The sequence below is a fragment of the Ahaetulla prasina genome, chromosome 14, assembly GCF_028640845.1.
Source record: "Ahaetulla prasina isolate Xishuangbanna chromosome 14, ASM2864084v1, whole genome shotgun sequence".
NCBI classification, from domain to species: Eukaryota; Metazoa; Chordata; class Lepidosauria; order Squamata; family Colubridae; genus Ahaetulla; species Ahaetulla prasina.
This window is the reverse complement of record NC_080552.1, coordinates 7,303,986-7,331,048: the sequence shown is the minus strand read 5'-3', so window position 1 is coordinate 7,331,048 and position 27,063 is coordinate 7,303,986. Positions and strand designations below refer to the sequence as shown.

General features: G+C 43.2%; 1 protein-coding gene across 3 annotated transcripts in view; it reads left to right on the top strand.

The window, feature by feature from the left end:
- Positions 1-27,063, top strand: part of RBFOX1 (RNA binding fox-1 homolog 1) — a 634,773-nt gene that overhangs the window by 527,107 nt on the left and 80,603 nt on the right. For all 3 annotated transcript variants that reach the window (XM_058157660.1, XM_058157659.1, XM_058157658.1), the window contains one exon: positions 7,398-7,437. In XM_058157660.1, coding sequence (XP_058013643.1) covers positions 7,398-7,437 — 40 coding nt within the window. The remainder of the gene's footprint in view (positions 1-7,397; positions 7,438-27,063) is intronic.

The window sequence follows — 27,063 nt, the reverse complement described above, 5'->3', positions numbered from 1 at the left end:
AATAATAATTGCATTCACAATTGTTAATGATGTATTAAAACAATACCCCATGCCCTATTTGTCCTTGGTGCTCTGTGAACTTGTTTGTTTCCTTGCAGACTTTTTGTTACCAAACCACATAACGTCAGGGTTTCCTCTCACGTTATATGTTAGTGGCCACTAATATATAGCCACTAGCTATTAATACATAAAATGAGAGGAAACCCCACTCCCTGCTAACAGTGATGATGTTACCTAGTTGGGTAATTGTTGTGACCCAGGCCCAAGTAGGTAGTAGTAGACACAATCAGTTCAAAAAACAGACTTTATTAGAACAGCTGAGATTAACTCATTCTCAGCGTAGTCCAAACTAAATCAAAACAAATTCTTCATAACACAAGTCTTCAGTCTTATCACCAACCTTGATCTAATTAGGCCAACTGCCAAAGGCTTTTCTTGGCAAAAGTTCAAAAGCAGAAGATGCTGACAAGAAATAAATGCAGCAAGATAAGGAGCAAGGCTATCAAAGTTGTTTTCCGGCAAAGAGCCCAAACACCGTTCCTGGTCTTTTAAGCTTTATGGGAGGGGCCAATCATCTCTTGGCCCTACTCCTGAGTCGTCCTCTTTGCTTTAGCTGCTCTTGCCTTCTGGCAGCTCTTCTCATGTGTGCATTAGGAACAGGCTCCTCCTGTTCCTCTGCCTCACTACTGTCAGCCTTTGGAGGCTCTGGAGTCCGCACCTCACTCCCCAATGGCCCTGGCCTCACCTCTGCCTCTGATGCAGAGCCCTCATCCAGGCCTTCCCCAGGCTTCAGGACTGGCCCATGTTCTTCCTCAGCCTCATCGTTGTCCGACTCCGTTGCCAGCTCTGCAGGCTGCTGGCGAACCACAAGTAATGAAATGTCTTCAAGAAAAGATCCAAGCTCAGAGAGCACCAAGCGCCCCCAACTTCAATCCTGAGGTACAAATATTCTCTTCTGTTGGCATTTGTATATAAACGCAGAGCAAACCCCACTCCCTTCCAGCACTGATGATGTTACCTAGTTGGGTAATGAAATGTCTACAAAATAAGGTCCAAGCTCAGAGAACACCAAGCGCCCCTAATTTCAATCCTGAGGTACAAATATTCTCTTCTTTCAATACCCTATACTCATTTATTTATTTATTTATTTATTTATTTATTTATTTATTTATTCATATTTTTATACCGCCCTTCTCCGAAGACTCAGGGCGGTGTACAGCCAATAAAACGACAAGAAACCTAGCATATTAAAATAAAATAACAAGTTTAAAAAACTGCTTCAATCGCTGTATACTTAAAATATTAGCTAAAATTTATCAAAACTAAAACCTTAGTAAAACCCTATTAAAACCCACTAAAATCCCCCATACTAAAATCAATCAGGCCAGCCCCGCTTGGTGAAAAAAGAAAGTCTTGAGCTCGCGCTTAAAGGTCAGGAGATCAGGGAGGAGACGGAATCCCACCGGCAGCTCATTCCATAGAGCCGGGGGCCCCACAGAGAATGCCCTTCCCCTGGGGGCCACCAGCTGACATTGACTAGCCGACGGCACCCTAAGAAGACCCTCCCTGTGGGCGTGCACTGGATGTACCGGACAATGGGAGGTAACTGTCGGCAGCAGGCGGTCCCGTAAATATCCCGGTCCAATGCCATGGAGCGCTTTAAAGGTGATAACCAACACCTTGAAGCGCACCCGGAAGACCACCGGCAACCAATGCAGCCTGCGCAGGAGAGGTGTTACATGGGAGCTACGAGGAGCTCCCTCAATCCCCCGCGCGGCCACATTCTGCACCAGTTGGAGCCTCCGGGTGCTCCTCAAGGGGTGCCCCATGTAGAGAGCATTGCAGTAATCCAGACGGGAAGTGACGACGGCATGAGTGACCGTGCATAACGCGTCCCAGTCCAGGAAAGGACCGAGACTCATTGGTGAAATCTTTTTTCAAATCTTTTTTCGGGACTCATTGGTGAAATCTTTTTTGAAATCTTTCACTCATTGGTGAAATCTTTTTTTTTTCCCCTGCCAAAATTAGACCTTTCAAGATTGATGTCAGCTCGTTGAAGTATGCAGGGCCAAGAAACAGGCAAAATAGGGATTGTAAAAATGATCTTTATTATTGTGGGGTGAAATATGAGGATCTTCAAAGCCTATCAAAGCTTCTCTCTACACTTTTTTTCCCCAACAAAACCAGGGCAGGATCACTTAGAGCAGGGGTGTCCAAGCTTGACCCCTTGAAGAGTCTTCAACTCCCAGAATTCCCCAGCCAGCATGAATATGAGCCAGTTGCTGGCTGGGGAGTTCTGGGAGGTGAAGTCCACCACTCTTCCAAGGGCCAAGTTTGGACATAACATAACATAATAACAGAGTTGGAAGGGACCTTGGAGGTCTTCTAGTCCAACCCCCTGCCGAGGCAGGAAACCCTACACCATTTCAGACAAATCTCTGACTTAGAGATTAATTATCTTGCTTATTTAGAGTTTTTTTTCCTCAGGCTTTCCTTCAGGACCAAGTTATCTTCTCTGAGGCTTTCCTCATAATGGTCACTCAGTTTTTTTTTCTCCAGTCCCATGTCCTGCCTCTGTATTCTTCCCCATAATCTTTTTACTGCCGTTTTTCCTCACGACAGCATCCCGTTGAGGTAAATTGAGATGAGCGAGAATACCTGACACAAGTTTGTCAATTCGGTGGCTGAGGAGAGAATTAAAAGTGAGGTTTAATTGCTTTCAGAACATGTAACGTCATTACCCCAGGATTCATCCGAAGCAGCCCTTTACGTGTGAATATATATTTTTTTGTTGTTTACATTTATATCCCGCCCTTCTCCGAAGACTCAGGGCGGCTTACAGTGTGTAAGGCATTCATTTGGGATGAATGGTGGTGCAGATTATTAGAACGAGGGCCGTATTGCTACCCAGAGACCTTGGTCGCTCCGCATTTCAGGGGAATATTTTGGGGGGGAAATAACAAGAAAAGTTGTCTTTTATGGAGACGGGTCTTTTTGACAAATAATCCCTGTTATGAAAGGCATTCAGTATTCCTTAGAACAGGGGTCACCAACCTTGGCAATTTTAAGACTTGTGGACTTCAACTCCCAGAGTTCCGCAGCCAGCTGGCTGCGGAACTCTGGGTGTTGAAGTCCACAAGTCTTAAAATTGCCAAGGTTGGAGACCCCTGCCTTAGAACACCACTTGAAATACGGGTTTAAACACATTCTAGACAGGTTGAAAAACCAGCTTCTCCCAGCTGAAGGTGTTCAGTTAGGCCCTTTCATTTTCCCCACAATGCGTAACGATCTGAGGTGACACCGACAAAAATGTGGAAAAGTATGTTTCCTTGTGCAAAATAAAAAAAAGGGTTGCCAAGGGTTGGGTAGGCCCATGGAAGAGGGGGATATCGCTCCATCTGGTACCATAGTGGTGTGGAACAGCCTACAAATAGTCCTCGATTTACAACGGTTGATTGAGTAACCTCACAAAGTTGCAACAACACTGGAAAAAAGTGACCCGTGACCATTTTCCACACTGTTTTCACATTTCCCCCCCCCCCACAACCATTGCGGCATCCCCACAGGTCACGTAATCAAACTTCAGACACTTGGCAACTGATTCATACTTATGACGGTCGCAGTGTCCCGGGGGTGGGGGTGGGGTGTCACATGATCCTCTTTTGCGACCTTCTGACAAAAGCAAAGTCGATGGGGGAGCCAGATTCACTTAATGACTTTGTTGATAAATGAATAACTTCAGGGATTCCTTTAACAATTGCATTAAGCAAGGTAGTAAAATGGGGGGAGGGGGAAATTCACTTAACTACTGACTTGCTTGGCAACAGAAATGTTGGGCTTAATTGTGGTCGTAAATCGAGGACTACCTGTACATACAACCTGGTCATCCGGTCTCCAACACAAGTGATAACATCATGGCTGGCATCTAGACTAGTGAAGAATGTTTTAATAACAATAATAATAATAATTTAATTTTTATGCCGCCATTCTCCCGAAGGACTCAGGCCGGTGAACAGGCAGATAAAATAATACAATACATTACAATAAAAACACTATTTTAAAAACTTATTCAATAAAGCCTAAATTTAAAATACAATACAAAATATAAAATAAACCCCAATAAAATCCATGTTTAAAAACCCTATTAAGCCAGTCCTGCTCGGAAGAATAAATATGTTTTAAGCTTGCGGCGAAAGGTCCGGAGGTCAGGAAGTTGATGAAGTCCTGGGGGAAGCTCATTCCAGAGGGTAGGTGTCCCCACAGAGAAGGGTCTCCCCCTGGGGGTCGCCAGCCTACACTGTTTGGCTGATGGCACCCTGAGAAGACCCTCTCTATGGAAGCGTACCGGCCGGTGGGAGGCATGTGGTAACAGAAGGCGGTCCCGAAGATATCCCGGTTCTATGCCATGGAGCGCTTTAAAGGTGGTAACCAACACCTTGAAGTGCACTCGGAAAACCACAGGTAGCCAGTGCAGCCTGTGCAGGATCGGTGTTATATGGGAGCCACGAGTGGCTCCCTCTATCACCCGCGCGGCTGCATTCTGAACTAACTGAAGTCTCCGGGTGCACCTCAAGGGGAGCCCCATGTAGAGAGCATTACAGTAGTCCAGGCGAGAAGTGACGAGGGCGTGAGTGACCGTGCATAAGGCATCCCGGTCTAGAAAGGGACGTAACTGGCGGACCAGGCGAACCTGGTAAAAAGCTCTCCTGGAGACGGTCGCCAAGTGATCTTCAAAAGACAACCGTCCATCCAGGAGAACCCCCAGATTGCGCACCCTCTCCATTGGGGCCAATGATTCACCTCCAACAGTCAGCCGCGGTTGCAGCTGACTGTACCGGGATGCCGGCATCCACAGCCACTGTTTTGCTTCCCTTAGAGATGAACCCAATTAGCCTCCCCTTGTGACGTGGTGGCTCAGTGGCTAAGACGCTGAGCTTTTCAATCGAAAGGTTGGCAGTTCAACGGTTCGAATCCGTAGTGCTGCCGTGTAACGGGGTGAGCTCCCGTTACTTGTCCCAGCTTCTGCCAACCTAGCAGTTCAAAAGCACGTAAAAAAAAATAGCCCAATTCTCTTGCAGTTATTACCCAGGCTGATCAAATACTAAGTTCAATAGATGGTGTTCTGATTTTTTTTTTAAAAAAAAGTCTTTCCACTTGCATTTTTAAACCTAATTATTTAATTTACATCTCCCCTATAGATTTGCACATGGGCATCAACAACTGTTCATGCCAAGTACTTTTCTAAACTTTACCATTTTATAAGCTAAAAAAGTTTTTTTAGGGAAACATTTAGGGATGCGGTGGCTTAGTGGGTAAGACGCTGAGCTTGTCGATCGAAAGGTTGGCAGTTCAGTGTTTGAATTCCTAGTGCCACGTAACGGGGTGAGCTCCCATTACTTGTCCCAGCTTCTGCCAACCTAGCAGTTTGAAAGCATGTAAAAAATGCAAGTAGAAAAATAGGAAACATCTTTGGTGGGAAGATAACAGCGTTCCGTGCGCCTTTGGCGTTTAGTCATGTCGGCCACATGACCACGGAGACGTCTTCGGACAGCGCTGACTCTTGGGCTTTGAAACGGAGATGAGCACCGCCCCCTAGTTGCGGGAACGACTAGCACAGTGATGGCTAACCTTTTTGCCGTCACGTGCCAAAAGTGGAAGGAGCGCAGGGGTGTCGTGCACATGCATGCCCACACCCATAATTCAATACGTCCTGGCCCCCCACGCATGTGCGTGCGACCCCTCATGCTCCCCCCCCCCGTTTTTGGCACAAGATGGCATGATGGGCCTGGTAGGCCCATTTTTTGCCCTCCCCAGGCTCCAGAGACTTTCTTGGAGCCTGGGGAGGGCTACAAAAGCTTTCCCCACCTATCTACGGAGCCCTTATGGAGGCCCTCCGGAGGCCGGAAACGGCCCCTTTCCTGACTTCTGGTGGGCCTAGAAGGCCCGAAAATCAGCTGGCTGGTGCACACGTACGCGCCAGAGCTGAGCTAGGGCAACACTCACGTGCTCAGTGATATGGCTCCGTGTGCCACCTGTGGCACATGTGCCATAGCTTCGCCATCACAGGACTAGCACATATGTGCGAGGGGAACCTTTACCTTTACTGTGACTCAGCTTCCTCGTCATGTTCGAAGGGGCCTCTTCTGCCTAGAAATAGAACTGGCGTTGTGCTAGAATGGCAAAGCAGGATGGGGTGGCGTATCTGCAATGACCTGTAAAGTTTGGGCAAGTTAGTTTAGATGCTGTGGGGATATCTGAAACGCAGAGGTGTCTTGAAATCCTGGGATTAGAAAACTTACAACTCCGTCGACTCCGACATGACCTGTGTTTAACACACAAAATCATCTATTGCAATATCCTTCCTGTAAAAGATTACTTCAGCTTCAATCGCAATATTACAAGAGCAAAAAATAGATTCAAGCTAAATGTCAACCGCTTCAAACTTGATTGCAGAAAATATGACTTCTGTAACAGAGTTGTTAATGCTTGGAACTCACTACCTGACTCTGTGGTCTCTTCCCATAATCCTAAAAGACTGTCTACTATTGACCTCACCCCATTCCTAAGAGGACTATAAGGGGCGTGCATAAGCGCACAAAAGTGCCTACCGTTCCTATCCTAATGTTCCCTTCATTATATCAAATTAATATAGCTGATGCATATATTTTTTTACTTATATATATATATATATATATATTCTTTTTTTTTTTTTGTTTACATTTATACCCCGCCCTTCTCCGAAGACTCAGGGCGGCTTACAGTGTGTAAGGCAATAGTCTCATTCTATTTGTATATTTTTTACAAAGTCAACTTATTGCCCCCCCAACAATCTGGGTCCTCATTTTACCTACCTTATAAAGGATGGAAGGCTGAGTCAACCTTGGGCCGGGCTCGAACCTGCAGTAATTGCAGGCTCTGTGTTCTTAATAACAGGCTTTACCAGCCAGAGCTATTCCGGCCCAAGGTTGACTCATGATATGTTGTTTTATTTATGACAAAGTTTGTGTATACTGTTGTGACAAAATGAAATAAAAAAAAAAAAAATTCCTAGCTTGGTACATTGAAAGATGCACTCCCAGCACAAAATGCCTGTATATTTTTTTATAGTGACCAGATGTTAAGGGTACCACTTTACTTCCTTCTGAAGAAAGGAAAAAAATAAGGAACTTTCAGACCTCGCTTGAGATATGGGAAGGGTGACCCTACCTTATGTGAATGCTACAATGTTCTCTATATCCTCACATATTCTTTGTTCGCATTCCAGTTTGTGTTTTCTTTCCTTCCTGTTCCGTTGTTCTTGTGATATGACTAACCTCAAGAGTTTCAGGGGTTGGTAGCACCTGCATGTGGAAATGCACTAATATGAATGTTTTTTCTTTGTGTGTACATCTTTCCAGTGTTGTTTACCAGGATGGATTTTATGGTGCAGACATTTATGTAAGTATGAATTGATGTGCATGCTGTCTGTAGCACCTACATTGCTGGAACCATTTTCTTTTGCTTTCGTTTTTTCTTTCATTTGTTGCATTAAGCTTTTGGCTCTGTCTGCCTCCGTGTTGCCATGTTTGGAAATCTAACGGGAAGGATTACTGAGCATGGAATAACTCGGTGTTTCATTGCATCAATTGCCATCTGGCTTCATTCACTACCTGGGGGCCTTGTAGACGGTCCAGTGGGTGAATCTGAGCTTGGATTGGCCACGTGTTCTCATCTGAGTAGGCTCCTACATCCTTAAGGGCAAAGCATAAATCGGAAAGATCAAGCATCCAACCCATGGGTGAAATGCTACCGGTTCGCATTGGCTCAGGTGAACCGGTAGCAGCAGCAGTGCAAGGCTCCACCCACCCACCCAGACGTCGTTACTTCCTGGTTTTAACCAGGAAGTAACCTGTTTTTTACCCTTTGCACATGTGCAGAAGGCTTTGCGCATGTACAGAGGGTCCAAAATTGCATGTGACGCGCACAGCGCACACACTTCCAAACTGGTAGGGAAGGTAAGTAGATTTCATCCCTGATTCCACCCCATTGCTTCATTTCCATGTCAGCCCTGCTATCTTCCTAGATCTCAAAATGCTTTCAACCTCTTAAATTTAATTTACCACGCAACTTTCCAGCAGTTGACCAACTGATGGATTAGAAAGAAACTGGCACACCGTTCTTATCATGGCTGCTCCTGGCTCCTTCCCCTACTCTTTCAATAGGCAGGCACACAGCTTCAGAAAAAGAGTTATCCATCAGCCACCCTTTGGCTGAACCTCAGCTATTGCAACCTCCTCCTTTCTCCATTCTTAACCTATGTCTCAGAAATTCAAAGGCTACTCATTGGATTAGGAGACCCAGTTGACAATTCTTAAATTAAAGAGCTAGAACTCCTGGAGGAACCAATGAAGGTTGTTTATCCTTCATGGGTCAAGGAAACCTTTATGGGAGACAGGAAGATCATCATGATGAAAATGTAACTCGGTGGGCAAGCTTGCAACCACTAGAGTCATTCATCTTATTTAAAGACATCTACATAGAGGGAAGTATGCAGTGGAGTACCCCAAGACTCTGTTTTAGGCCCAGTACTCTTCAACATCTTCATCAATGACTTAGACGAGGAGATAGATGGGGAACTCATCAAATTTGCAGATGACACCAAGCTGGCAGGAATAGCCAACACTCCAGAAGATAGGCTCAAGATACAGATCTTGACAGACTTGAAAATTGGGTGCTAACAAAATGAAATTCAATGATGAAAAAGTAAAGTTCTACATTTAGGCAAGAAAAACAAAATACACAGGTACAGTATATGTGGTACCTCGCTCAATAGTAGTAACTGTGAGAGGGTTCTTGGAGTCCTAGTGGATAACCATTTAAATATGAGCCGGCCATGTGCAGCAGCTGCCAAAAAAGCCAACACAGTTCTAGGCTGCATAAACAGAGGGATAGAATCAAGATCACGTGAAGTGTTAATATCACTTTATAATGCCTTGGTAAGGCCACACTTGGAATACTGTATTCAGTTTTGGTCACCATGATGTAAAAAAGATGTTGAGACTCTGAAAAGAGTGCAGGAAAGAGCAACAAAGATGATTAGGGGACTGGAGGCTAAAACATATGAAGAACGGTTGCAGGAACTGGGTATGTCTAGTTTAATGAAAAGAAGGACTAGGGGATGATATGATAGCAGTCTTCCACTATCTCAGGGGCTGCCACAAAGGAGAGGGAGTCATGCTATTCTCCAAAGCACCTGAAGGCAGGACAAGAAGCAATGGATGGAAACTAATCAAGGAGAGAAACAACTTAAAACTAAGGAGAAATTTCCTGACAGTGAGAACAATTAACCAGTGGAACAACTTGCCTGCAGAAGTTGTGAATGCTCCAACACTCGAATTTTTTAAGAAGATGTTAGACAACCATTTATCTGAAGTGGTGTAGGGTTTCCTGCCTAAGCAGGAGGTTGGACTAGAAGACCTCCAAGGTCCCTTCCAACTCTGTTATTCTATTCTATTCTATTTTACATTGAGAAAATATTTTGGATAGCAATCAGTTAGCATCTCAGCTGGGCTACTATAAATAGAGTTTATGTTATATTTATGGGTAATTAACATCTTCCTTCACAAGGAAGATAAATTCTCCTTCAGTCATGCAAAATAAACTACAAAACTCTGTTAAGTCCCCTTTCTATACCAGATACAGGTTTAAAAGCAGTGACACATATTTGGAGAGTGGGGGGCATCAACAAAATAAAAAAAAAAGTGTGTGTAACCAAATAAAACCCCACCCATTTTGCACGAGCTATTAAGATAATTATCGATGCCTAGGACATCCCTGGATAAGTTCTTCCTAAATTCTCTGCAGCATCCTTCCTAACCAGCGGTGAAATGTACTTACCTTCGCTACTGGTTCGGAAACGTGAGAGCCTTCTTGTTGTGTCTGTACCCCCCGAGCTGCCCTTCTGCCAGAAAATGACTTAGAACCGGGCCTGCTGCCAGAAAGTGACTTGGACAGTGAGGGGGAAGGGCCGTCAGGACTTACCTCGGGAGCACCGGCTTCCCTGGCTCACCTCTAGGAGCCAGACACAGGCCAGGTGGAAGAGATAACGAGGCCTCCATCCCCTGACTCTTTCTCCCTCCAGGCCACGCCTGCAGACCCAGCTGATGGCAATCAGGCTTGGTTGAACCCTAGGTTTCGTAGGCAGGAGAGGTGGGGACAACAGAAGCAGGGGTGGGGCAGGCCTAGGAAGTGCTGAGTCATGGAGCCACACCCCACAGGATATAAAGGCAGCAAGAGCTGCTGTGCCTCTTCGTAGCAGACAAATCAACTGAGTAACTAAGAGCTGAAGTTTGTTTCTGGGTGACTCATCGGCGTTGAGGGAGATAACAGAGACACTTGGCAGATGCTCGCTATTCTGCTGCCAGAGCTGATAGTGCCGGCTAATTAAGCCATCACTCGGATGGATGCGAGAGAGGACAGAACACTTCTGCGCATGTGCAGAAAGAAATAAACAGAACATAATGACGTCCTGGTGGGTGGGTGGAGCCTCCCACCCCCAGCCCTACCAGCTCGCGCAAACTGGTTAGATCCGGCTGGATTTCACCACTGTTCCTAACCCAAGGATTACCCCAAATTAACTTATTTTTAAATGTCCAAAACTTCATAAGGTTGCGAGATACCTCAAGTTTTAGATGTCACGGATGTGTATCAATCGGAGACGCTTCAAAGTGAGGCCAATACATGAAACAGGAAATAGCACCATCGCCATTGTCAATTGCAGGCATTACATCAGTTCAAAAGCACCACTTCCCAAGAAAACTGAACACTGATATTTCAAACAGCTTTGAGAACATGGTGGAATAACCAAATCGACACAAGGAATGAAATCCTGAAAATTGGCAAGGTAGATTCTCACGAGGCTGAACATTCAATTAAGTAGTAATAAACTCTCACCACTGTTTTGAGATTGAAAGAGGCTGAATTTTATGATTTGATTAAACCGCACTCCCTAAATGAACGGCTTTGCTTTCCAGATTTCCATAAAGTAAAATGTCTTTGTTTGAAATGGTGCGAGGTTTCTTTCCTGAGCAGGGGGTTGGACTAGAAGACCTCCAAGGTCCCTTCTGACTCTGTCATTCTTTTAAAATAGTTGTCATTTGCCAATCTCCACTGCAGGCCACTGTCAAGTCTCCACTGTAGACTTTAAGATAAAGTGTAAAATGAAAACGCTTTGATCTCAAAAATAGAAATAAGTAAACCTCATTTGTGTTACTACATTGAGCTTTCTGTACCTTAATTGTGTTACTGTTGCTTCACTAGTGTTGCGATATCAAGAGATTGATTGCATTAAAATGAAAGAAACATTAAAAATTCATTAAGTAGTACTTGGGGGGAAAAAAATCCCATAATTTTCATTTATTACCCATGGCTACTTTTGAGACGGTTAAGTTGAAATCATTTACATTTCTTGTGGATGGAAGGGAGAAGAGTCTAAAACGTTAAAGAAAATGAGAATATGGTGGTAGTAGTAATGGTAATAGTAGTAGCAGCGGCAGCAGTAATGGTAGTAATACAGAGCAGCAACTGTGTATTTTGTGGAGAAAACCCACTCTGAAAAATGGAGAGCAACAGAGAAGAACACAGGGGTGGGCTTCAAATATTTTAGCAAGGGGGTTCTCTGCCTGGTTGCTGGGTGGGCGTGGCCATGGTGGCCATGGCTTAGTCAGCCTCCTGCACCATGGCCGGGTGTGTGTGCATTTTTGCCCTCCCCAGGCTCCGGAGGCTTTCCTTGAATCTCCGGGAGGGCAAAAACAACCTCCCTCCAGGCTCCGGAGGCTTTATGAATAACCAGAAACTGGGCCTGTTTTCAGCCTTCCCAAACTTCTGGTAGGCCCGTTTTTTGCCCACCCCAAGCTTCTATGCGTGCCCTGCACTTACCTGCATCCAAAACAGGCCATGTGAGGACTCCTGGAAGGGGCAGGGCAGAGTGGGCGGGGCCATCCAGGATTGGGATTTGGAGGTTCTCTGAACTCCACAGAATCTTAGCTAGAGGTTCTCCCGAACCCCTGAAAACCCCCAGTAGCCCCATCCCTGGAACTACGGGAGAGAAAGAATAGAATAGAATAGAATAGAATAGAATAGAATAGAATAGAATAGAATAGAATTTTTATTGGCCAAGTGTGATTGGACACACAAGGAATTTGTCTTGGTGCATATGGTCTCAGTGTACATAAAAGAAAAGATACATAAAAGAAAAGTAGCCACATCTTCCAATAGCTGCTGTAGAGAACAGCATTGCGTAAAGATTTTATGAGATTCGAATTTGACTTTTCCCACTCTGACCCATTTGCAAAACTATTGGATTAAAATTTAACCATCCCATGGAAAAAACTCAATAATCACAAGAGTATTTTGCAGGTACTCAAAGTAAGCCCCCACTCCATTCATAAATCCTATTTGGTGGGAGGATTAGACAAAGTGGTATCCGTGGATACGTCAAGGCGATTGTAGGTAGGTCTTTCTGTTCAACCAACTTTAATTATGGTTAGACTATCCTGTGACCATCCTTGGGGATGTGACCAGTCTAATGTGACCAGAAAGAACATTAAATTATAGGCCAGCCATATTCCCCCCCCCCTCAATGCTGGATGGTCCTTTCTGTGCTGATTTACAGAACAAAACAGAATAACAGAGTTGGAAGGGAGCTTGGAGGTCTTCTAGTCCAACCCCCTTCTCGAGGAGGAGACCCTATACCATTCCAGACAAATGGCTGTCCAGTCTTTTCTTAAAAATCTCCAGTGATGGAGCACCCATGACTTCTGAAAGTAAGCCGTTCCACTGGTTAATTGTCCTCCCTGTTAGGAAATTTCTCCTTAGTTCTAGGTTGCTTCTCTCCTTGATCAGTTTCCACCCAGTGTTTCTTGTCTTGCCTTCTGGTGCTTTGGAAAAATAAGTTGACACCCTCTTCTTGTGACAGTCCCTCAAACACAACAATTATGTCATCCCTAGTTCTTCTTTTCACTAGACAAACCCAATTCTTCCTATGTGTTAACCTCCAAACCCCTATCGTCTAAAAACAATTGTTGTTGTTGTTAGTTGCGAAGTCGTGTCTGACCCATTGTGACCCTATGGACAACGTTCCTCCAGGCCTTCCTATCCTCTACCATCCTCTGGAGTCCATTTAAGCTCACACCGACTGCTTCAGTGACTCCATCCAGCCATCTTGTTCTCCATCGTTCCGTTCTTTTGCCCTTAATCTTTCCCAGCATTAGGCTCTTCTCCAGTGAGTCCTTCCTTCTCATTAGGTGGCCAAAGTATTTCAGTTTCATCTTCAGGATCTGGCCTTCTAAAGAGCAGTCAGGGTTGATCTCCTCTGGGACTGACCGGTTGGATCGCCTTGCAGTCCAAGGGATTGCAGGAGTCTATTCCAGCACCAGAGTTCAAAGGCCTCCATTTTTTGGCACTCAGTCTTTCTTATGGTCCAACTTTCACAGCCCTAAGAACAATATATATCATAAATAGAAAAATAATTTCTGCAGCAAACAAATTTGAATAATACATCAATATTTATTAAAGAAATAAACAGAATGACCATGGATGGAGGAGGGGAGGAATTGTGAGTACAGGAGCAACTGCTGGCTTCCCCATTGATTTTGTTTGTGGGAAGCTGTCAGAGAGAATCAGAAATTCTGATCAGCTAAGTGCTGGCAAACTGCAACATCCACAACTTTCCAAAAATTTCAATTCCATGGTCCTGTATTTTTAATGCATTATTTTAAGGCACCAGATCTTAGATCACTTGATTCAAAGATTCTTGTGATATATAATGCAGCTTTTGGACTAACCTGAAGGTATAAACAGACAAACAAGCAATAAGTATAAGTAGTATAGCTAGATTTTTGGCTTCTTTTAACTTTCCTCTTTAAAAGCGAAGCTGGCTTCAGTCAGTATCATTTCCAGGAATACCTGTAAACCAAGTCTAATTCTGATGCATTTTGTGTTTGATTTCTTTCTAAAAATGGAAAGTTGGCTGCATGCCAGTGGTTTGCAGGAAACAGCAAAAATAAAAATAAACTACTTGATTTTCAAGAACAAGTAGAACATAGAATCATAGGGCTGGAAGGGACCTCAGAAGTCTTCTAGTCCAGGGGTCTCCAACCTTGGACACTTTAAGATTTGTGGACTTCAATTCCCAGAATTCTGGGAGTTTTTTATTTATTTATTTATTTATTTATTTATTTGCATTTATATCCCGCCCTTCTCCGAAGACTCAGGGCGGCTTACACTATGTTAAGCAATAGTCTTCATCCATTCACCAAGCGGGACTAGCCTAAGAATGTATTTTAGCGAAATTTTAATGGGTTTTTAATCGGTCTTTGACCGTTTTAGTGATTCGGCCACTAAATATTTATTTTTAAATTGTTTTTAAATAGTGTTTATTTATTATATTTATATCATAGTGTTATGTGTATTTTAATATTGGCTGTACACCGCCCTGAGTCCTTCGGGAGATGGTGTGGTATAGAAATGTAATTATAAATAAATAAATAAATAAATTTGTATATTATATACAAAGTCAACTTATTGCCCCCAACAATCTGGGTCCTCATTTTACCTACCTTATAAAGGATGGAAGGCTGAGTCAACCTTGGGCCTGGTGGGACTTGAACCTGCAATAATTGCAAGCAGCTGTGTTAATAACAGAGTGTCTTAGCAGTCTGAGCCACCAGAGTCCCTGGAGTTGAAGTTGAAGTCCACAAGTCTTAAAGTGACCAAGGTTGGAGACCCCTGTTCTAGTCCAACCCCTTGCTCAAGGCAGGAGAGCTTATACCATCCTAGTGAAATGATTTATTATTTATTTATTTATTTATTTATTTACATTTATATCCCGCCCTTCTCCGAAGACTCAGGGTGGCTTACATTGTGTAAGGCAATAGTCTCATTCTATTTGTATATTTATATACAAAGTCAACTTATTGCCCCCCCAACAATCTGGGTCCTCATTTTACCTACCTTATAAAGGATGGAAGGCTGAGTCAACCTTGGGCCTGGTGGGACTAGAACCTGCAGTAATTGCAAGCAGCTGTGTTTAATAACAGGCTTCTTACAGATTGTCCAATCTCTTCTTGAAAACTTCCATCAATGGAGAACAACTTCTGGAGGCAAGCCATTCTACTGATTAATGGCTCACAGAGTCAGGAAATTTCTCCTAGTTCTAGATTGGATTTCTCTTTAATGACGTTCCACCCATTATTTCTTGTCCTATTCTCAGGCCCATTTGAGAATAGGTCAACCTTCTCTTCTCTGTGGCAAGTATTGGAAAACAAGGATCTATATGCAAAATGGCCTCACTGAGGCTCCCAGGGTTAGGGATGACACACTGAGGGCATGATCTCAGGGGTGGCCATTTTGTATAGATCCTTGTTTTCAATATTCCAAAGGTGTCACTCCCTTGGAGGTCTTCTAATCCAACCCCCTGCTCAAGACCCCATACCATTACAGATAAGTGGCTATCCAATCTCTTCTTAAAAGCCTCCAGGGATGGAGCACCCACAATTTCTGGAGGCCAGCCGTTCCACTGGTTAATTGTCCTCGCTGTTAGGAGGTTTCTCCTCAGTTCTAGGTTGCTTCTCTCCTTGATTAGTTTCCATATGTTGTTTCTTGTCCTGCACTCTTGTATATGGACAGATTTTTCTGACCTACTGGAATATTCCATACTGGAATATGGACAGATTGTTCTGACCTAGGCTTCCTTAGAAAGTATAAAGCACAATCTTAGTCCCGCAAAACCTCTTTTATTTATACGGTTGTAAATTACTTTCATTTACAGTCCTCAAGGCTTGATAAACAGTCTTTCAGAGGAAGGTTATCAACACCCACCTATCTCACATGGAGCGCTGCCAGAGAGCTAATTTCCAGACGCAGGGCAAGGCCAAACTTGGCACAGAGTCACAAACAGAATTTTCAAATCTTGAATCCGCTAGATGAACTAATTGCTCCCTGCAAAAGCTCACGTCCCGTTTGCTCTTCTTTTATGTCTTATGGGAGGGGCCAATCATCTCCAAGCCTTACTGCCAAGTCGACCCTGTTTTCTTAATTGATCTTGTCGTTAACAACCATGTTGCTAACTTAACGGCAGTGATTCACTTAATCTCTAACTTAACGGCAGTGATCCACTTAAGATCTGTGGGAAGAAAGGTTGTAAAATGGAGCAAAACTCACTTAACCCTTGTCTCGCTGAGCAACGGAAACTTCAGGCTCAGTTGTGGCCGTAAGTGGAAGACTACCTGTACATGCAGAGGAGCAATCCTCTCCCCTTCCACTTTTTCCATTTCATTCCTTAACAACTGTAATAGGAAAGATTGCTGCTGTTAATAATAAATAATGACAATTATATTTATATGCTCCCCAACTCCCAGCAAACTCTGGGCATTTTACAATTGTTAATCTTTCTATTGATATATAATTTTATGGTACTACTTCAAAAAAAAAAAGTGGTGTTATTAGCTAGTTTTAGAAAATGCACTTTTCCCAAAAGGTTTCCACAATTTTGGCCACTACTGTAGCAATAGGTGGAATAAAGGGAGATCCAACCCAAAATGAAGGAGAAATTTCCTGACAGTGAGAACAATTAATCAGTGGAACAGCTTGCTTTCTGCAGTTGCGGGTGCTCTATCACTGGAGATTTTCAAGAATAGACTAGATAACCACTTGCCCAGGATGATATAAGATTGCCTGCCATGGGCATGGGGTTTGTTCTGACTCCAGCCCCCAAACCTGGCCCCATGCCCGAAAGTGACTCCGAGAGTGAGGGGGAAGGGCCGGTAAGGCTTACCTCGGAAGCACTGATTCCTTTGGCTCGGCTCCAGGAGCCAGAACCAGACCAGTCAGAGGACGTAATGAGGACGTCATCCCCTGATTCCTCCCTTCCCCAGGCTACACCTTCAGACCCAGCTGATAATAATAATCAAGCTTGGCTTGATCCATGCTTCAGAAGATTAGAGAGGCGGCGTCATCAAAAGGAAGGGTGGGGCAGGAGCCCCACCCCCACAGGATATATAAGGAGCTTTGGGACTGCTCTCACTCCACGGGAAGCAAAGTTTAGCTGAACCGTTTCAAAAAGAGCTGAAAGTCTTGCTACGTGAGTCATTTGTTTGAACTTTGGCAGGCAGCTGCGATTTCTCTGCCAGGACTGATACGGGCCGTGAATCCACTGGCTGAAGGCCAGCTCATGGGTCTGAAGTGGGGAAGGAGACAGAACAGGGTTGGACTAGAAGACCTCCATCGTCCCTTCCAACCCTATGAAACAGCCTGTCCTTCCCAGCCCTTTCATGACTTAAAAACATAGAACAGTAAACCTCACCCACGAGGATGTCACCATTTCAACATCAAATTCTATTTCATTAAATTGTACAAGGTTTGCTAGAAAAGAAAATAATCCAGGATAATTTCTCTTGCTGGCACTAATTCTGTTCTTGCTGAGGAGTGGGTGATACGAAGCCTGAAGTTGGAGAAGTGAGCAAATCCCTTTTGAGCTTGATTATGTCTTAAATGTGTCTCCACGGGTTCAGACAGTCCACTCGGTCAAGGGAAAAGTTGCCTTTCTTAATCACTGCTTAAGTTCCACCGTCATTCCTTAAACCCTCTGGAGGTGAAACAGAGGAGAAATTTTAACAACAAGAAGATTTCTGCAGCTCCTTAGATTGTTACCAGATTTGGCCTCAAGCAAAAATCAAAGTGAAACGTTGTTTTGGTGAACGGTTGCACTACGCTGGGTTTTCCCAGGAGCAAAGCTAGAAGAGACAGGCAGCTGTCAAGAGCTGGATTTGAGCTGAAAGAAGAAAATGGCCTAGCAGAAGAGAACAGACTGGTACCCTGGTGATGGGATGTTTTTCATTCATCTCTCTGAAAGTTGATAATGGCCATCTTGGCCATAAAAAGGAGTCCCCAATTAAGTGAAACTATTTGTTCTCTCAAGGGGACCAACTCTTCAAAAGTTTTAGCAAGGGGTTCTCTGACCCGTTGCTTGGTGGGCGTGGCTTGGTCGTCCTCCTGCACCATGGCAGGGGATACATTTTTGCCCTCCCTGGGCTCTGGAGGCTTTTCTCGAGCCTCTAGGAGGCTGAAAACGGCCTCCCCAGGCTCCAGAGCCCCTCTGGAGGCCGGAAATGGGCCTATTTCTGGCATTCCCAAACTTCTGGTAGGCCCATTTTTTGCCCTCCCCAAGCCTCTGTGCACACACTGCACTTACTTGCATCCAAGACAGGCCACACAGGGACTCCGGGGAGGGGAGGGGTGGGCGGGGCCAGCCAGGAGTGGGATTCGAGGGTTCTCCAAACTGTACAGAATCTTAGCTAGAGGTTCTCCTGAACCCCTGCGAACCCCCAGCAACCCACCCCTGGTTCTCTCTAAGAGTAAAGATCTTGTGGGGGTTTTTTTTTCCAACATGTCCATGTAACTTTCTTGCCAACATTATGTGGCTGGTCATTCTCATCTATCAGGTGTATCTCTTTTTTTTTGCCCTACTAGTTGTATCTGGATATGCAGTTATGACTTAGAAAGAGTGAGAGGGATGGGACATTGGATATTTTTTCAGTCCCAAAATGCTATGACTAAATTAGAACCAAACTTGTCCAATCTATAACTAAGACTTAAAACATAGAATAACAAAGCTGGAAAGGACCTTGGAGGTCTTCCAGTCTCGTGCTTAAGCAAGAGACCTTATACCATTTTGGACAAATGGTTGTCCAATCTCTTTTTGAAAACCTCCAGTGATGAAGGACCCACCATTTCTGGAGGCAAGCTGATTGATTATTCTCTGTGTTAGGAAATATCTCCTTAATTCCAGGTTGGGTCTCTCTTGGATAATCTTCCATCCATTTCTTCTTGTCTTGCCATCAGGTGTTTTGGAGATTAGGTCAAATCCTTCTTCTCCGTGATGGCCTCTCTAGTACTGGAAGTCAACTATCATCACCATATATCCAGCTTTCATGTCACTCCTAAATCTTCTCTTCGTTAGACTAGACGTACCTAGCTCCCTTAGATGTTCATCATACTGTTTAGCCCCTAGACTCTTTATCATCTTTCTTGTTCTTCTTTGCATTCTTTCTAGGGTCTCAGCATCTTTTTTGTATCGTAGTGACCGGAACTGAATGCAGTATTCCAAGTGTGACATCACTTGTTGTTAGTTGCAAAGTCATGTCTGACCCATCGCGACCTCATGGACAACGTTCCTCCAGGCCTTCCTGTCCTCTACCATCCTCTGGAGTCCATTTAAGCTCACGCCGACTGCTTCAGTGACTCCATCCAGCCATCTCGTTCTCTGTCATCCCCTTCTTCTTTCCCAGCATTCGGCTCTTCTCCAGGAAGTCCTTCCTTCTCATTAGGTGACCAAAGGATTTGAGTTTCATCTTCAGGATCTGGCCTTCTAAAGAGCAGTCAGGGTTGATCTCCTCTAGGACTGACCTAGAGTTGGATCACCTTGCAGTCCGAGGGATTCTCAGGAGTCTTGTCCAGCACCAGAGTTCAAAGGCCTCAATTCTTTGGCGCTCAGCCTTTCTTATGGTCCAACTTTCACAGCCATACACTGCAACTGGAAAAACCATAGCCTTGACTATCCAGTATAAAGTCTAAAACATATTGCATGTTCCTTTTGAAACAAATCTGCTTGGTTGTTGTTTTTTTCTTTTTTCCTGCAAACGATCTGTTTTAGTAATAAGGTTCTTGTTTTTCTCCTCCCTCTGAACCAGTTACAAAAGTAGGGAAGGACCTAACATAACAATTTAAGAAATGAGGAAACCTCTCTCTCTCTCTCTCTCTCCAAAGTTGCCATTTTTGACTAGAAACCTGCTGGGTTTCTTGTAATATTTATCTCCCCAAAGGTCACAAAACATCTTTAAGGAGACATTGCCCAGCATAGCAATCATTTCCCACTTAAAATTTAATAGGAGAATTTTCTCTCTCCAAAAACCTGGCTACGTGCGATGGCTCCTTTTCCCCCTACCATGTTCTTAGCAATGCTCTGAACAAAAAAAAAATCTAAAAAGGCTTAGATCGGTTTTGCAAGCTCTATGGAGCGTTTTCATCTTTCAAAAGGGAGCTAGCTTGGCTCCCTATCCTGCCCGATTCCATTTCCTCTCTGTCGTTCTTTCCTCTCCGCTCCCTTCCATTATTTGCCAGGCTGAGTAAAAAATGCACACACACACAAAATGAGCTATGCCTGGTAGAGAAAATATGTGGCTCGGAATTTATGAGTTCCCTACAGAGCCTTGAAATATTGACCGGTTCCGAGATCGATCACCTCCTAGCTTCAGCTCAGTTAGCCATTTTAAATGGAGAGAACTGAAACTTGAGTAGGAGAAGAAAGGTAGAGTGGGCTGACAACAGAAACATGATTTGAACAAGAACAGCAGGAAGCCCAGGTAGGTAGAGGGAGGAAGAAGAAAAAAATATATATGTCTGAAGGAGCCTAGGAGGATTGTGCACATATTATATGAGGGAGATAGATGAGAGAAAAAGAAGCAGAGGTTCAGAAAAACATAGATATCTATCAACAAAAAGAAGCAGAAGTACAAAGACGTCTCATGGTGGTGAACCTTGTTAGAAAAGATATCAAACACGGCTTTCTCTGAGCCTTGCGGTACGTGATGGGAGGAACCGCTGCTGGAACTCCTTCAAGGCCAAACGATAGAACTTATTGGGGTGCTGGAAGTAAGCAGCAAATGCTTAATTTATTTAATTTGTTGGCTGAATTTTCATATCCCGTGGACGGAAAACAAAATCCGAATAACAGGCTTGGAAAAAGACCTTGGAGGTCTTCTAGACCAACCCCCTGCTCAAGCAGGACCATATATCATTCCAAGATAATTGGCTGTCTCAATCTCTTCTTGAAAACCTCCAGCGATGCAGCTTTTTCAAAAGGCAACTGGACGTTCTTGTTTTTTTTTTCTTGAAGATTTATTTATTTATTTATTTATTTATTTTGTCAAACACAACAGTATATATTTATTATTATTTTATTTTATTTGTTCATACTTTTATACCGCCCTATCTCCCTAGGGACTCAGGGCGGTTTACAGGCAGATAAAAACATAAATATATACAGAATAAAACATTGATTTTAAAAAACTTATTCAATAGGCCGAATATTTAAAATAGAAATATAAATAATAAAACCCCATTTAAAACCAAATTTAAAATTTAAAAAATCCTAGTCCAGTCCTGCGCAAATAAATAGATGTGTCTTAAGCTCGCGGCGGAAGGTTCGAAGGTCAGGAAGTATATAAGTATAAGCATACTTATAAATATATAAGTATAAGCATGAAATAACCATACGAATTGGATACAATCAAAGGGAACATTAGGACAGGAACGGTAGGCACGCTGGTGCTCTTATGCACACCCCTTACAAACCTCTTAGGAATGGGGTGAGGTCAATAGTGGATAGTCTTTGGTTAAAGCTTACCAAAATTTTTGTTAAAGCTTTGGGGATATTTCGTTTCTCCTCTGAGAAGCTTCTTCAGTTGTGAAGTCAGAACTGAAAAAGCTCCTTGGATGAGAAGTGAAACATCTGCAAGGAAAAACAAGCACCTTTGGGACAACCATGACCTGGATGATTGAGAATCTCCACAGATCTCCAGTGATGGAACACCCACAACTTCTGGTGGCAAGCTGTTCCACCGGTTAATTGTTCTCACGTTAGGAAATGTCTCCTTACTTCTAGGTTGCTTCTTCCCTTGATTAGTTTCCATCCATTGTTTCTTGTCTGGCCTTTGGGTGAAAATGAAAAAAGAAAAAAAAAACTAAAAATAAGAAAAAAGAGCTTGGGAGATATCTTTGCCAAAATAATCCATCTAACGTTCAAGTATTGGCCATTTCGTTTGGAGTGATGGGAGGGATGCTTCATGTACTGGTAACAGTGAAATGTTTCATGCCAATGGTAGGAATTATTTTGCTACATTAGATTAAAGCAGTGGTAGTCAACCTGGTCCTTACGCCCCACTAGTGGGCATTCCAACTTTCATGGTGGGCGGTAGGGGTTTTGTCCGATACTGAAGCATTTTCCTTTTTTTTTAATTTAATTGATTATTTAAAAAAAAATTCATAGCATTATCTAAAAATGTTTTCATTAAGTTTTCATAAAATTCCCTGTGACAATTTAAATTTCTGAAAATATACTATATTATAATGCTATAAAAAAAATTTCATAGCATTATCTAAAAATGTTTTCATTAGGTTTTCATAAAATTCCCCGTGACAATTTAAATTTCTGAAAATATACTATTTGTATCACCGGCGCATAAGTTTAGTTCACGTTACCTAAGTGAAACTAAATGGCGTTATAGTGTGACTGCAAACAAAACAGCCTCATCCCAGAATAGCTCGCGCATCTTCCCCCACACCACCCAACTGTAACAGACAAGCAGAGCTGGTAGCCGGCGTCCCCCCCAAACCCAATCCACGATGCGCGAGAGGCATGTGCAGAGGACGATACATGGCACATTACTGTGGAACCGGTGGGCGGTTAGAAAATTTTACTACTAACAGAGATACAAAAGTGGGCGTTAGGTATAAAAAGCTTGACTACCCCTGGATTAAAAGATCACATGAACTTGCTTTCCACTCAAATGATTGGTTTACCTAATCCAATGCTGGCTGGACTAAATTTGGAACTTCTGGGTGCACATTATCTCCTAATTGTTATTTAGCGTATTATGAGAACACAACAGAAGAGGAGTAAACATACATGCACAATTCACATAATTATACACAAAACTTTTACAGGGGGTACTGCAGTGGCCTCATAACTAGATGTCCGATTCAGCTATCCAGGTTGATTGGCTCTGGCATTGCTTCATGCAGATCTTCTAGGAAACCAGATAATGTACACTGTGGGCAAATCTTGCCCCATATGTATTATGTGCTAATCCCAAAGAAGTTTAAATAATCCATATAAGGCAGCTATTTCATATGTTCATATTTAAAGCACTTTGGGATTATCTGTTAATCCCAAAGTACTTTAAACATGAACTGATGCTGCTGCTTTATATGGCTTCTGTTCTGTCCCCCCTTGCCTCCGTCCGAGTGATGGCTTAATTAGCCGGCAACTATCAGCTCTGGCAGCAAAATAGCGAGTGTTTGCCAAGTGTCTCTGTTATCTCCCTCGACGCCAATGAGTCACCCAGGAACAAACAGAACTTCAGCTCTTAGTTAAGCAGTTAATTTGCCTGCTACGAAGAGGCACAGCAGCTCTTGCTGCCTTTATATCCTGTGGGGTGTGGGTCCGTGACTCAGCACTTCCTAGGCCTGCCCCACCGCTGCTTCTGTTGTTCCCGCCTCGCCTGCCTATGAAACCTAGGGTCCAGCCAGGCCTGATTGCCATCAGCTGGGTCTGGAGGCGTGGCCTGGGGGGGGAAGAGTCAGGGGACTGCGGCCTCATTATCTTTTCCATCTGGCCTGCCTCTGGCTCCTGGAGCTGAGCCAGGGAAGCCGGTGCTCCTGAGGTAAGTCCTGACGGCCCTTCCCCCTCACTTTCCAAGTCACTTTCTGGCAGGAGGCCCGGCTGGGGGGCGCAGACACAACTGCTTCTGAATCAGTATTGCCTACTTAAACTGCCCCCAAACTGGTATCTCCTAACTGTCTTAGAACCCAGTGGACAACCATTTAAATATGAGCCAGCCGTGTGCAGCAGGTGCCAAAAAAGCCAACAAATTTCTAGGCTGCATAAACAGAGGGATAGAATCAAGATCACGTGAAGTGTTAATACCACTTTATAATGCCTTGCTAAGGTCACACTTGGAATACTGCATTCAGTTTTGGTCACCACAATGTAAAAAGGATGTGGAGACTCTAGAAAAAGTGCAGAGAAGAGCAACAGAGATGATTAGGAGACTGGAGGCTAAAACGGTATAAAGAATGGTTGCTAGATTTGGGTGTGTCTAGTTTAATGAAAAGAAGGACTGGGGAGACATGATAGCAGTCTTCCAATATCTCAGGGGATGCCACAAAGAACAGGGAGTCAAGCTATTCTCCAAAGCCCCTGATGGTAGAACAAGAAGCAATGGGGGGAAACCAATCAAGGAGAGACGCAACTTCCTGACAGAGAAATTTCCTGACAGAACAATTAGTGGAACAACTTGCCTCCAGAGGTTGTGAATGCTCCAATACTGGAAGTTTTTAAGAAGATGTTGGATAACCATTTGTCTTAAATGGTGTAGGGTTTTCTACCTAAGCAGGGGATTGGACTAGAAGACCTCCAAGGTCCCTTCCAACTCTGTTATTCTATTCTATATAGAGAAAATGATGAGCCTCCTGTAACTTAAGGTTTTGTAGCATCAGCAAACCAGTTACTTTCTAAGATTTGGAGAGTGTTAGCATGTCCTTTCTCTAAGCTGAAGGGCATATTCTGTTGTTCCTCAAAATATTGTCTTAATGGATGGAGTCCAACGGGATGAGGGGAAAAAATCAGCCAAGATCTCATTCAGATTTGTGATCTGATTTAAAAGGAGAGTTAGTTAAATTTGATGTTTCTATTCAGCTTGATTCAATAAAATGTGTGCATATAGATGTCTTTAAAGAGATTCAAAGAGATACTGGACTTGATATATCAATTCAATTTGAAAATTCGGTTTGAAGTTTCAAGAGAGTCAAGATAGAAGCTTCACAGAATCCTATTAAGAATATTTATCTGTCACACCTGCATTTCTTACCAGACCACATCACTATTATTTGCAGTTATTTGGTCATACAGGAACAAAATCCTACTCCATCAACAGAAATAAAGATCAAGGAATTCAGTTGGGGAAAAAAAAGCAAGAAGATTAGAGAACATAGAATGTTGAGAGGGAAATGGTCTTTCTGAACTAGGAGACAGAATTTTCATCTGAGGGATAGATGCAGACTATCAAAGATTGCCTTCTAATGTGTTCTCCTTTTGAGAAAAGTCTTATTCATCACTATCCTGATGATGATGATGATGATGATGTTGATGATGTTGTTGTTATGCATTCTGTCATGCATGCAATGCACCACTGCATTACTCATAAGCAGCGGTGAAATGTAAAATTTGTTACTAACAGTTCTGTGGGCATGGCCAAGTTTTTTTTTTACTTTTAAAAGCATTTTTTCTACAACTTCTACAGCCGAAGAGGTTGTAAAAAATGCTTTTAAAAGGCTCTGATGATCCCAGCTGAGACGTGAGATTGTCAGAGGCTTTTTTTTTTACTTTTAAAAGCATTTTTTGGTCGAAGAAAAAATGCTTTTAAAAATAAAAAAATCCCTCTGATGATGGCGTGGCTTAGCAGGGGTGGGGGGAGGGCAGGGATTTTTGCTACTGGTTCTCCGAACCACTCGCCACCATCGCTATCGGATCGGGCGATCCGGTCCGAACTGGGAGCATTTCACCCCAGCTCATAAGTAATTCTGTTTCTCAAGGAGGCTGTTTTGGTCTGACCATCAACTGAACCCCGCTCCATGTCAGTGCTCCCTAGAAAGGAACAGATTTAGAATCAAAGGAAGAGCTCTCTCCATTCTGTCAGAAGGAGCCCAAGGGGATCTAACACAATGGATTGAGCACTTGTATTACAATGTGCACTGCTATTGCATATTGTACAAGATTAACTCTCTGCTACTACCTCAAGGAGTTCTAGACCTTACATAGCTTAGATAGCACTTATAGATTGCATCACAGTGCTTTATAGCCCTCTCTAAGCAGTTTACAGAGTCCTCATATTCCCCCCAACAACCCAGATCCTTATTTTACCATCTTCCATAAGGATGGAAGTCTAGTAGTGATGCGGTGGCCTAGAGGTGGAGCTCTCACTTCACAATCAGATCCTAGGTAGAGGCAGATATTTCTCTCTCTGGGCACAGTGAGAATATATCTGCTGAATAAAACTCTGCATTGGCAACAGGGAGGGCATCCGGCCAGTAAACACTCTGCTAGCACCATTCAGTTGCCCGGACTCCAACCCGCTGTGTATTATGGGGTTCTTAAAAGAAGATGATGATGGTAAGGATGGAAGGCTGAGTTAACCTCGAGCCGGTCAGGATCGAACTGCTAGCAGTCAGCAGAATTAGCCTGAAATACTGCAGTCCAACCACTGCAACACCGCGGCTCTTATAACAAGGAAGGGAGCACTGTATACAAGTGTAATATATATTGATGTAACATATATCACATCAAATGGTAGCTTGGTTCTGAGTTATAACTCTTTCACAATTGAACACTCCATCAATATTCATCACTAAATAAAAAGTTGAACCTCAGAGACAAGTTCCAGCAAAATTTCAATTAAAGTTCTTTCAAAAGAAATGAGAATTTTGGAAACGATCTCCTAGGTGTACATGGTGTTCGACATGGATTTAAAGATGTATGTGCCAAAGGATGCATGTAAATTTTCATTACACAGTCCCCTGTCTGCTACCTTTTATTAAACCTGAAGAGAAATCATCGACAGGAAACTTCCTGGGAAATGGTAGATAGGTTCAACAGCCATGTAAATGCCACAGCTAATGGCCCTGAAAAATGGCCTGAGAATTTTGCTTTTTTTTTATTGAAAAAGTTTTTAAAAAAACAAAAACATTTTCCCCCCTTTTTTCCCCCCTCCCTCCCAGTATTGTTATACATAAACCAAACATAGAATAAAATTTTCCCTTCCAATCCAATTAACCTCATCCAAAGCTTTTCATCTCCCAACCCCCTCCCCATTAGATAAAATAACTTTCTAATTATTCAAAGGCAATCTGATATTTCTTAATCTGATATCTGTTTTGTAGATAATCAATCCATTTTTTCCATTCAATTAAATATCTTTCCTGCGTATTGTCTTTTAAAAAAGCTGAGATTTTAGCCATCTCAGCCAAATTAATGACTTTCAGTATCCATTCTTCTATTGTAGGTACCTCTTCTTTCTTCCAGTATTGTCCAATCAACAGTCTTGCTGCTGTTATTAAATTCAGAATCAGTTTAGTCTCAATCCCTGTACAATCCGTTATAATTCCCAAAAGGAAAAATTGTGGCAGGAACTTTATCTTCTTCTTCAGTACATTTTGAATAATCCACCAAATTCTTATCCAAAAGGCCTT